The sequence below is a fragment of the Schistocerca piceifrons genome, chromosome 3 (genome assembly GCF_021461385.2).
Source record: "Schistocerca piceifrons isolate TAMUIC-IGC-003096 chromosome 3, iqSchPice1.1, whole genome shotgun sequence".
Classification (NCBI taxonomy): Eukaryota; Metazoa; Arthropoda; class Insecta; order Orthoptera; family Acrididae; genus Schistocerca; species Schistocerca piceifrons.
In genome coordinates, this window is record NC_060140.1 from 864445471 (window position 1) to 864458660 (window position 13190).

At 40.4% G+C, this 13190-nt stretch overlaps 1 protein-coding gene across 1 annotated transcript in view; it reads right to left on the reverse strand.

Annotated features, from left to right (window-relative positions):
- LOC124789310 (vacuolar protein sorting-associated protein 8 homolog) overlaps positions 1 to 13190 on the reverse strand; it is a 219150-nt gene that overhangs the window by 138615 nt on the left and 67345 nt on the right. The window contains exons 9-11 of the mRNA XM_047256624.1: positions 8479 to 8592; positions 8266 to 8381; positions 2716 to 2884 (exon numbers count right to left, since the gene is read on the reverse strand). Coding sequence (XP_047112580.1) covers positions 2716 to 2884; positions 8266 to 8381; positions 8479 to 8592 — 399 coding nt within the window. The remainder of the gene's footprint in view (positions 1 to 2715; positions 2885 to 8265; positions 8382 to 8478; positions 8593 to 13190) is intronic.

The window sequence follows — 13190 nt, forward strand, 5'->3', positions numbered from 1 at the left end:
TTATCACTACACTCATTAATAAATATGACTGTAATGATAACCATAAAGCAGTTTTTACTAGACTCTCATGGTCCTCAGTACTATTTCATTAGAATACTGTGATAAATGTGATATATAAGATCTTTGTACCAACTATTCAAAAATGACGTGCTCCTACAATGACAGAACAAATATTTACAAGTTATTTCAAAGAAACTGCAGACAGTCATATTTACACCAATGATGAACGGTAATTAAGTATAACTGAGAACAAAAGCATATGCAGGTCATGTAGCAAAATTCTGTAAAATAATTATAATCTTCCTGGTGTTATGTATGTTATATATAAGAGCTTTGCAACAACCGCTCGAAAGTAGTGTGCTCCTAAAATAGTGTGAACACTTCAAACTAATTTATGAGCATAACGTATGTCATAGGACCAACGACGTATATGACATAATCTGTTATCACAGAAAACCATCCATAAAGTAAGTTACAATGCGCCTAGTATATCTACAGGTATGACTTGTTCCTACATAAAGATCAGAAGTGTCACTAATGTATCTACTGTATGAAACTTCCGTTTCAGATAATTGAAAATGGCCTAAGGCCGAAATTGTACAATCATACAGGAAATAAAGAAAATGGCAGCTGAAGGCTTCAAGAAATCATTCAAAAAAGGTGACATGTCGGTAATGACCAATCTGTTTCACTCCAAATTTTTTGAGTAGGTGATGTATTTTACAATAGTACCCCACCCGAAAAACCATAATATACTGACTAAATAACAGTTGGATTTAAGAAGAGTTGGATAGTGTTATATCTAACCAAAAGGATAAAGGAAGTTTTACTTAGTAATTCAACCAACGTAACCACATGAAATTCTTCTCACTGGGGAAGAAAATCAAGTTGCAGTTCCCAAGAGTCAATCTTAAGTCTGTTATTGTTGTCATATATGTAAATAATTTTTGATTTAATACATAATGCGCAGAATTTGCTGTTTTTGCAGAGGACACTAGTATTGTAATCAATTCAAGCAGACCTACAGCAACAGAAGAAATGGTAAACAATGTTCTTAAATATATCACTGACTGGTTTTCGGCATGAAGTCTCTCTCAATCGAAAAAAGGAGACAACATATTCAGTTTTGTAAATGTAAAGGACCTTCATCATTGGTAAGTGTAACACATGGTGAGGAAATTATAAATTGGGTGCAAACTTCAAAATTTTTAAGTGTCCACACTGATGAATATTTGAACTGGGGAAAGCACTTTTGGAACTCTAAAACAAGTTAGTTCAGTCACTTTTGCACTTAGCAGATCTTGGGTACAGAGAAATCAGTAAGTTGACATATTTTGCACATCTTCATTCAATAATGTCATAAGGAATAATGTTCTGGTGTAACTCATCCTTAAGGAGCAGCCTACATTGCTCAAGAAATAACTTAAGAATAATATGCGGTGCTCACCCACAATCCCCACACATCTGTTTAAGGAACCTTCGCAGGAGAGCTTCTGTAAAGTTTGGAAGGTAGGAGACGAGATACTGGCAGAAGTAAAGCTGTGAGTACCGGGCGTGAGTCGTGCTTCGGTAGTTCAGTTGGTAGAATACTTGCCCGCGAAAGGCAAAGGTCCCGAGTTCGAGTCTCGGTCGGGCACACAGCTTTAATCTGCCAGGAAGTTTCATATCAGCGCACACTCCGCTGCAGAGTGAAATCTCATTCTGGAAACATCCCCCAGGCTGTGGCTAAGCCATGTCTCCGCTGTATCCTTTCTTTCAGGAGTGCTAGTTCTGCAAGGTTCGCAGGAGAGCTTCTGTAAAGTTTGGAAGGTAGGAGACGAGATACTGGCAGAAGTAAAGCTGTGAGTACCGGGCGTGAGTCGTGCTTCGGTGGTTCAGTTGGTAGAGCACTTGCCTGCGAAAGGCAAAGGTCCCGAGTTCGAGTCTCGGTCGGGCACACAGTTTTAATCTGCCAGGAAGTTTCATATCAGCGCACACTCCGCTGCAGAGTGAAAATCTCATTCTGGAATCCACTGCAGATCAAAGTAACAATGACTTGCATAATTACAATACAAGAAGAAAAATGACATTTATTATTTCAAATTAAGGTTGACTTTAGCACAAAAAGAGGATCACACACACTGAAACCAAAATTTCTGATTACTTGCCCTGTTAAAAAATGTCTGACAGATGGCAAAGTAAAATTTAAAAACAAATTAAAAAAGTTTCTCCTTGGTAACTTCTCCTACTTCTTAGAAGAATTTCTATTACCATAAAGTGTAAAGGCAGTAGATAGGAACTACTAATACACATCTGTATATTTAATAATAAAAAACAATAATAATTAAAAATTGTCAGCACACACCCACATATTTGCAAACTAATTTATTTACACGTAAAATGACTTGTTCCACATCCATGCATTATCTATGCTCGGATGGAACATCTCTGCTCTATTGCCTGCAACCCTCTCCCCTTAAAAATGGAAAAGAAAGTGGGTGGACGGTATGAACCACAATCAGGCTGGCCTTTCCTTTCTTCTTCTTCTTCTTCTTCTTCTTTTTAAATCAAGTACACAGATTTAGTCTGGGTTGGGTTAAGCTTTCTGTCGTATAGGTCAGCCAAATGTGCAGTGCATGCACTACACGTTAGACAGCATAAAAAGGTCTTAGCTGAAACACAATGAAGTTTATAGCTCTATCAACATTCAAAAAACTTCAATGACAAGAAACTAACCTGTAGATTGCCCAGATTCTCATAATGAGAAACAAATTGCTGGCTTATGATGGGCGGCACGTGACGCAATCGATCATTCAGCAACCATGGTTCAAGACTCTCCAAATAGACAGCTTTCGTTACTTCATCATTACTGCAGGCATCCCACAACTTTCCAAACAGCAAGTCCCTGCCATAGAAGTAAACAACCAACTGTAGGGCAAAATAACTTTATACTATTCTCTGTATGCCTATTTTGAACTTTTAAGGAATGATATATAAATATCTGTTGAGTGGTGGCAGCATGATTTTTAATAAGAGAGCATAAAATTATTACAGCACATCTGCAACTGGTCCTCTTATAGTCAGCAGCACTGAGAACAGTCATATCAGTCATGTCACAAACAGCAAAATTATTTTTTAGTCATGTGCAATTATATATTGCAAAACAATTACGATTATTCATTTTTTACCTTTGTGAAAGCGGCCAAGCCAGTTCACATCTGGTATTGGTTGGTTGAGGTTTAAGGGATTACAGGTGAGGTCATCAGTCCCTTGTTCAAGTGGTATTTCATTTGGAGTTACTGACGAGTGGCCGAAATTTGATAAAATTATGAAAGCATATAACAGTGGAAATAACAAGGTACTGAAAGCAATATTGGTGCCAGAGCTGAGAAATAATTTAAGACGAAGAAAAAGTCTACTGGTCAGGCCACCCTAAATAGCTCAGAGCAGATGAGGAGTCTCATAGGACTTAGTTAAGGCAAGAGAAATCTTAGCTCATCCACCCCCTGCCAACCTGGATAAGAGCAAAATCAATTACAGAGTAAAGAACACCTTTTAGCTGCGATATTCATAATAGTAAATGTGAAAAGGCTGAAAACATAATGAACATCAGCTGGAATGATAATAATAAAAAGGCGAGAGTAGAAAGTCAGGTCTGTAGATGGATGTGGCTACACGAGTGTCAGCCAGGGATCTGCATGCAATGGGGGCCATCATTTCCACAGTCCCACCCAAAATCCATTTTAGACAGTATGTTAAAGAGAGAGAACAGCACCCAATATTCATTGGAATGATAACCCCAAAATGGAAAATGTGGTGCGGCAGAAAAAAGGGGGCTAACTGCCTCTAAGAGCAATTAAAACAGTGTAAAAGAAGGATGACCAAAGAAGCTGGCAGAAGAAAAAGGGTCGAGAGTCCACAGACCAAGCATGCTGTGGGAGGTGCCACACTCCCACCCACCCTGCCCCCACCATGAAAGTAGTTTAAAATGTCATACTTAAGAATAAAAATCACTTTCACTGAGAAAATGGAGAACCAGTTACACTGTCCGTGAGTCATCTGCCAATATTCAATATCTTATTTCTGGTCTGGGTACTAACCAAGGCAGAATGTGTGGGAAAATGCTGGGAGCATATTCTAAGACAGAGGTCCTCCAGAGGCAGTCCAACTGGTGATACTGCCCAAGGGTGGGTATCAGGGGTTCATGTCCCTCGTTGCAAAAAGAATTTTATAAGTTGTATGATTTGGAAATTGTCAGGTAATGATTATGTAAGTGAGTAAGAGTTGGTACCATTGGAATGGAAGAACGAAAAGGGCCAAGTGAAGGCTTTTCAGATGACACCTTGGAGCTGAAGATTGGCAAAGGCTACAGGTAGGGAGCTACATCAAACATCGTCATAGATGCAGGGGTAATCCACAGTCTGATAGGGGTCACTAGCCCACTGATGCTGATGAAGAGTGTAACACTCCAGCACAGAAACCTGCAAGATGCCATTTCTTGGATTTGTGAGGAGCTGAATGATTAGCAACTCTAACGTGAAACAATCAGTGGGATAAACCCCAACAAATAAAAATGTGTAGGGAGCCTCAAAAGCCACAGCTGCGGAGGGTTAGTAAAATGTGATGGTTACAAGCTCTCTTACACCTTATGTTGCTCAGAAGGGTCTCCAATGATGTGTTGATGTTTAGGAAACCCCCAAAACATTGCTGTCTCCAACCTAACCATATGGATGGCTGTGGATTGTCCCTCCTAGAAACCACACTCATAAGAGGACAAAAGGCTCCATGATTTGAGAACACAGCATAATTCTCAGGTTACCATACTTTCAAGCAGTCTGTAGAGCATATTTTTAATAAGGTATTGAGCCTTAGTTCACAGCTGCTGATAAGTTCGGAGGGTTGTCAGTGAAGATGTTGCTCGAGGGATTGGAAGGCCCTTCGACAATCCTGAAGCGCCGCTGCTATGTCTTTGGTCAAGATCAATAGCTGAAATGGTGCCGTGGGTGGTGCTGAAGTGGTTAGGAAGACTGTGATTGAGGAGAGACAGATCAAGACCAGAAAGAAGCTGGTCAATCAGAAGGTCCCTACTAGACAAGGTGGTACTTCCTCATGGTGTGGAGTGAGGAGGAGGGGTAGGAGTGAGAGGCAGGGGCATTGAAATCCGTCAGAGGAAAAGGGGGGAGGAGAGGAGTTGTTGGATTAAGGGGATTATCTGAAGGTGAGCTAAATAAACATTAGAAAAGTGGATCATTTGCTCTTGCACTGCTATTGCTTCCCATACACTTGCTATCTACTCAATGACAACATCTGTGCGAACTAATTTACAGACCCCTCCAGATGCTCTCTCAGGGTCAGTACAGTTTTGACAGAAGGCATGGTAAATTTGATGAGTTCGTGAATGATCATCAGTGAAGAATGTTTCTTGGAGAACAACACATATGGGCGAACAAGAAGAAATTAGTAGCTCCTGTTGCTTAGCATGTGGCAATATTATCCACTGCAGTTCTATTGGATCATCATGTTGAGGGTGTCCTGGTTAGATATGAAGTAACCTGGAGAGCAGGTCATGTGTCAAGATCTCTGAGTCACTATTGGTGGAGGGTAAACATCATCAATGAACATGGTTTGCAATCCAATGGCATGGGGGGAATGGCACCTCCGGGGTGACAGGAGTAACTTTCTCCTGAGATTTCTTCTTCTCCTCTTCCTCCTCCTCTTTCACATTTGGCAGTTGATATTTACATGAGGGTTTATCTATTGGGAGTGTAGGAACAAAACAAAGAGTGGGCAGCCCTGGGACTCTCCGTCTGTGGCTCCTTCAATCACTGGCTGGAGTCAGGTCTCTGATACGTTGATTTTTAGGGAAAGGGTTCCCAAGATAGAGTGGTTCCTGAAGATGGCACCACATTAATCATGAGAAGGGGGGAGTGTCCATTGTCAAATTTATTTTCAAAGCTACTGGGTATTGGTGTTGCAGTAAATACATCAGTTCCTGCTGATTACCTGGCCACAGTAGTGGGAAAGATCAATATCACTAAGACTGGTACAAACAATCACAGTTTTTCTGAGCTCCAAAATATGAGAGGTGAACAGTGGATTTTGTATCCCTTGAGTAGTAGCATACTTCGGGGATCAGAGTGTTTGTCCATTCCTGCAATTGACGTAGACAGGTGTTAGCGCATATGGTTTCTGTGAAGTGGCTAGCCACAATCTCTGCCAACCACATCATATGTATGCTAGGAAGACATTTGCCCAAAAGATGGCGTGTAGAACACCACATCTGGGGTAGAGAATATAGCTTCTCATCACAGTGGTAACACATAATTTTGATCTTTTCTGGAAGAAAATGTTCCTTAAAAGTGAGGATGAATTCACTGGTGTCTGACTTATTGCATGATGGACCTCGACATACACGATGTACAAAGTGGATCTCTCGCTCCTCCAAGTGTTCACGTAGTTCTTAGTCCATCTCCAGTGTTAGGTGCCTGTGAAAAATTAATCCCTGTACCATACTAAGGTTCTTGTCGAGTGTAATGGTAACAGGTACATCACCAAGTTGTTTATAAGAGAGTAATACACTGGGATGGGTAGAAGGATTTGTCATTTTAATTAAGATGGAACCACTTTGTAATTCGTTAACAGAAGAGGGATAGCCACATACGTTTTTATATCCTCCACAAAAAACATTGGTTAAGTAGAGAGATAGGATCCATCACCTGTTTGGGTGCAAACCAGTAACAGAGGGAAATAACTGTCCAGATGTCATCTGGTGTTGTTTTTCTTCCACAGTGAAGCCAAGGAGGGAAAGAAAGCTCTTAAGGTCATACGTATCGAACCTGAATTGTGGTCTGTCTGAAAAGACTTCTGGGCTCTTGTGGCCACTGGCTGGCAATTTTGGTCATTTCATGTCAAATATCTGCCACAATTCTGCTTACTGCAAACAAGAAGTTTCCACACAACTGCTAACCAGCCAGAGCAAAGGCCCCAGGGCATGGTAGCCAGTGTCTGGAGTCCCAGTGCTCACACATGAACAGGCACCTACTTCACAGCATGCACAGGGAGGTGACGGCTCAACAGCTCGGACATCGATGGTATGATCCCAGTGTGATCAGGAGGCTACTGCTGTACAAGTACCTGACAACCCACCGCACTGACAAGATAGCATGGTGGGTAATGAGTGACCTTCCCCACACAATCTCTAAAAAAAATATGAAAAATGTGGAGGTCAAACACAGATGTGGGGACTGAATACAAATTAATCAAAATATGTGGTGTAAAAAAAGGGAACACAATGTGTCCAGTACACTCATTATTTGAGCAACAACTGAAGGTATCACCATCAGCATATCTCTCTGCCTAACAGGAGCAGCTCTAAACAAGTCTTTATACATCTTCAGGGAGAGAGGCAAAAAAAATGTTGATATCAAATACTCACATATCAACAGAAAGCCTTCTGTCCCCACCAAGGATAGTGTGACATTACAGCTCGACAGTAAGCCTAATTTCACCAGAAGACTTATGCCTGACCCTTGGGGATCATAAACTGATACTTGCTCACCAAGTATGGAAAAATGTATAGTATTCTTCGTGTAAATGTTTAGTGCTGGAAGGAAACTAGGATGAGAGATTAATAATCTTTATTCAACAGCTTTTTGTGGCAGTTAAAGTTTTTCTTCTAAGAAATGAACATTTTGAGCATTGTGTTATAAGGGAGATGTGGCCCAGTGTCTAGCAAGTAAAACTGGAGATATGATCATTACCAATATTGTGACCAATGTGGAAATTCCAGGATGGAGATAACAGCCAAAAAAGAGGAAAAGCAACTTCTCGCATGTAGGTGATTGATGCATGGCACATTGAACCATTCAGACTGTTGCTAATACTGCTTTCTCTATCTCTCTCTATCTCTCTCTATCTCTCTCTCTCTCTCTCTCTCTCTCTCATGGTGTATGTATAACTTCTCACATTCACAACTACCTAGACAGCCAAATTCACCCAACAGAAGCTATCAAAGAAACACTCTGCTTTCATTTCACACACAGCACTCACAGCATCAGAATAATAATGCACCTCAGAAGACATTGTGAAATCAAACAAAAACTTGTATTACCAAACTATAAACGTCTTTAACAAGCCACAAAACAACAAAAAACTTGCAGAAAATTGTATAAGTTTTGGAATCTGACACAAAATCACAAACAGAAGTTACTCAGGAACATAGCAACATTATCCGTTGTGCTTTACGGCAAAATTCAGTCTGATACCTAAACTACGACCACCACTCACATTACATCCAATGACACACAGTATTCCACACATGCAGGTATGGACTCTTGATAGGTATCAGTACTGCCACCATGAATTAGTGTTTCATCTATGTAAATGTTCAGTATCTCCAGCACCTGAAACATAGTATAAATTATGTTTAACAGACTGATTGTTTATATCACAATATTTTCAAAAATTATCAGGGTCATACACAACAGCATGTATTAGTACCTTCTGCCAAATTATTTCTTTTCTTTTGGTTTTAGGGCCTTTCAATCCAATGACTGCCTTCCCTCTTTCATGGTAGAAATCCATTCCGAGTGAAAGTGCTTCCAGGTACCGATCCTAGGAAAGAACGAAAATTTCACGATTTTGCATAGAAATCCAATGCTGCATGTAACAATTTAATCCTGATGTAAGTGAAGGAAGGTCAGGTTTTCACTTAAATTTGCAGTTTACCTATCAAACATTGATATAATGTTACACTTTTAAAATGATAGTGTTTCAGAGACACCTGCCCTCATATACAAGTGGGTTAAAGAACCCAATTCTGGGACACAAGAAGGCCTGCCAGCCCCAGATTGAATTCATTTCACAGATTAAAAATGACGACTGGTGCAACGACCAGCCTCAATGCAACGTTTACGCGACTTTCCAAATTTACCACAAATTCCTGGTTGGTTTCTGTGGTCTGCCTCAGATACACAATGCTCAATCATTTTTAAAAACAATGTCACATTTGACCATTCACTTATACCAGATGCAGACAGAAGGGAGTCCATCTATTCCTTGCTGGGGAGACACTGGCAGAGGCTTTTAAATGCTTTTCAGAGTGGTGAACCCATCATAATAATAGCTTGTACATACTCCAGCGAATAACAACTGCCAGACTGCTTTATTTCTTGTCACTGCTATTTTAATTCATGTAATAAAACACTTTCCTTGATTTTCAGTCTTAATTTAAAGATTATGATATACACTGAAGACACCGAGAGTACATTCACAAAAAAATTGCCCACTAGGATTTTAAAAACTATCATAGTCAGCAGGAAAAAGGCGGTGGGCAACATGCTTCTACTAAGCTCAGCTTCCTTACAAAGAGGAATAGCTGGTATAATCTGTCATGAGAATTCATATGTAATATACTGTATTTCTACAAGTATAAGAATACTCCTTTTTTAAAGAGGTCCTTTGAGAAAACTTTATTTTTAACATATTTTCACTAATCAAAATTACGAACTGTTTCATTGATATAGAGCATCTGTCTTAAAATTTAATGAGAATATAACAACATTTTCTTCAATTTCTGCTACCCAACATGTCGTCTCCTTGATGCTCTCTCACTGGCTGCATAGAACCAGCAGCTGACACACTACCTTTAATTTCTGCTATTCCATCAACACACGCATTGTTAATATTGCTGTACAACACACGTATGTGTACCACTGGCCTCTATACAGACTTTTACCATCTTCTCCAAAAATGTATTCAACTATTGAGGATCTGCCCAATTTTAAAGCCATTTCCGCCCCAACTACAAATGAAAAGGCAGCTAACTAGGAAAAACATTTTCTTGCAGTCCCTTTTTCATTGCTACTATGGAAATAGTCAAGTTTTTTCCTTTGTTGAGTATAATATAGTTTGGTAACATCAGCACGGACCTTGGCATTGGTGGGGAGGCTTGCGTGCCTCATCAATACAGATAGCCGTACCGTAGTTGCAACCACAACGGAGGGGATATCTGTTGAGAGGCCAGACAAACGTGTGGTTCCTGAAGAGGGGCAGCAGCCTTTTCAGTAGCTGCAGGGGCAACAGTCTGGATGATTGACTGATCTGGCCTTGTAACACTAACCAAAATAGCCTTGCTGCTGTGGTACTGCGAACGGCTGAAATCAAGGGGAAACTACAGCCATAATTTTTCCCGAGGGCATGCAGCTTTACTGTATGGTTAAATGATGATGGCATCCTCTTGGGTAAAATATTCCGGAGGTAAAATAGTCCACCATTCGAATCTCTGGGCGGGGACTACTCAGGAGGACGTTGTTACCAGGAGAAAGAAAACTGGCGTTCTACGGATCGCAGCGTGGAATGTCAGATCCCTTAATCGGGCAGGTAGGTTAGAAAATTTAAAAAGGGAAATGGATAGGTTAAAGTTAGATATAGTGGGAATTAGTGAAGTTCGGTGGCAGGAGCAACAAGACTTTTGGTCAGGTGAATGCAGGGTTATAATGTTGATTGGGATACTCTCTTTCAAATTCTGAAGGTGGCAGGGGTAAAATACAGGGAGCGAAAGGCCATTTACAATTTGTACAGAAAGCAGATAGCAGTTATAAGAGTTGAGGGGTATGAAAGGGAAGCAGTGGTTGGGAAGGGAGTGAGACAGGGTTGTAGCCTATCCCCGATGTTATTCAATCTGTATATTGAGCAAGCAATAAAGGAAACAAAAGAAAAGTTCGGAGTTGGAATTAAAATGCATGGAGAAGAAATAAAAACTGAGGTTTGCTGATGACATTGTAATTCTGTCAGAGACAGCAAAGGACTTGGAAGAGCAGTTGAACGGAATGGACAGTGTCTTGAAAGGAGGATATAAGATGAACATCAACAAAAGCAAAATAAGGATAATGGAATGTAGTCGAATTAAGTCAAGTGATGCTGAGGGAATTAGATTAGGAAATGAGACACTTAAAGTAGTAAAGGAGTTTTGCTATTTGAGGAGCAAAATAACTGATGATGGTCGAAGTAGAGAGGATATAAAATGTAGACTGGCAATGGCAAGGAAAGCGTTTCTGAAGAAGAAAAATTTGTTAACATTGAGTGTAGATTTAAGTGTCAGGAAGTCGTTTCTGAAAGTATTTGTATGGAGTGTAGCCATGTATTGACTGTGAAACGTGGACGATAAATAGTTTAGACAAGAAGAGAATAGAAGCTTTTGAAATGTGGTGCTACAAAAGAATGCTGAAGATTAGATGGGTAGATCACATAACTAATGAGGTGGTACTGAATAGAATTGGGGAGAAGAGGAGCTTGTGGCACAACTTTACTAGAAGAAGGGATCGGTTGGTAGGACATGTTCTGAGACATCGAGGGATCACCAATTTAGTACTGGAGGGCAGCGTGGAGGGTAAAAATCGTAGAGGGAGACTCAAGACCTATGTGGCACGAGGAGGTCAGAACAGATTCTGACCTCCTTGATGCAGTGTCATGGAGCTTGGCCTCTCAACAACTTTGGCATGTGTGGCAGGAGCAACAGCTGTCAGCTTATGTTATGTGGCAGATGGACACCAGTCAGCTGCAGTACTCACTTGGCTCACACAATGTTGTTAAATAAATAACATCCTTGTGAAAGAAAGAATGAATGAATGAAATACATTAAATAATTGCTCATAAAAACAAAACACAGTCAATTAGGCACTACCTGTGACTGTGCCAGAAGTAGGAGTACAAGGTGAGGGAGTAAAGTAATGGAACTGATTCTTTTTTATCTATCACAGTTTTTATTTTTTTCAAAGTAGTTCTCTTCAGCACCAATACACAGGCGAAGTTGTTCCCAGTCCTAGTAGCAGCAACGAAAGGCCTCAAGTGATAGGGCCTTTAACATGTCACTCTCATTCTTTTGAACGTTCTCCAGAGTCCAAAACGTGTGTCCTTTTAAGACATTTTTCAATTTCAGGTAAAGAAAAGGATCACAAGGACTCAGATCAGGTGAATGGCGGGGGAGGGGGGGGGGGGGCTATGGAACAACAGGAAGGCGTTTTAAGGTCAAAAATTCCATGATGGAATTGGCCGTGTGACATGGGCCATTGTCATTACGCAGTGTCCAGTTGTCTGCAATGTCTGGTCTCACCCTTCTCCTGAGCCTTTCAAGGACATCTTTGAAAAACACTTTGTTGACAAGGTTGTCCTGGAAGAACAGATTATTTATGCATGATACCCTATTGCCAAAAATGTAATTCAGCATTATTTTAATCTTTGATTCGCTCATTCGAGCTTTTTTCATTCAAGAAAATGTCTCAGAGTGCCACTCCTCACTTTGGCTCCTTGTCTCAGTATCATACTAAAAAACCCAGGATTCACCATCTGTAATAACACGCCTGAACTTTTTTGTCATTCCTCTCAAGATGATCAGTGCACACGTTTCTTTGACGGTCCTTCTGCTCTGCTATAAGGTTTATCGACCCATTTTGGCACAGACCTTTTGAACGTGCAAAACTTTGGTCAAAATTTGACATATGGTGAAAGTGTAAGTTTAACAGCTCATCCATCATCCTTATTGTTAAACGTGAATCCGATCTCTCAAGAGCACACAAATGTTCGACGTTTTCAGTGGTTTTTGAAGTTCGAGTCTCCCTGAGTAAGGTTCCTCTTTAACATGTTCTCAGCTTTCCAAAAATGTTTTGGGCCAGTCAAAAACTTGAGCTCTTGATAAGGAATGTTCTCCATATGCCTGTTTCAACATTCAATGTTCATACCAATGGATTCCCCAACTTTAACACAACACTTGATGGCATAACGTTGCTCTAAATCCCACTGTTTCATTTTCGTAACGCCCCCCCCCCCCCCCCCCCCCCACACACACACACACACACACACACACACACAACTTCACTGATGGTTGCTCTCCAAAAGTCACATGATGATTCTATAGAGCTGAAACTCTGCCTGAGCATCTGAAAGGAATGAACACACAAGTCTACACATGTAGAAAAACACAGGTTGCCATATCATCTTCAGTGTTGTCATTCTCATTAGTTTTCACACACCTAGTATGAACACTAGTGTCTGCGATTTTGTGGCACTACACAACCTTCCCAAATTCTTCAGAATCAATCTTCAAGTGACTTCATTTGCCAAAGTTTCATCTGTAAATGTAAGCCAATCCCCATATTAGTCTTTTAAGTAATGTAAAAATATTGACTTCACCGGCAGTAGTTTAATCTGTGAAT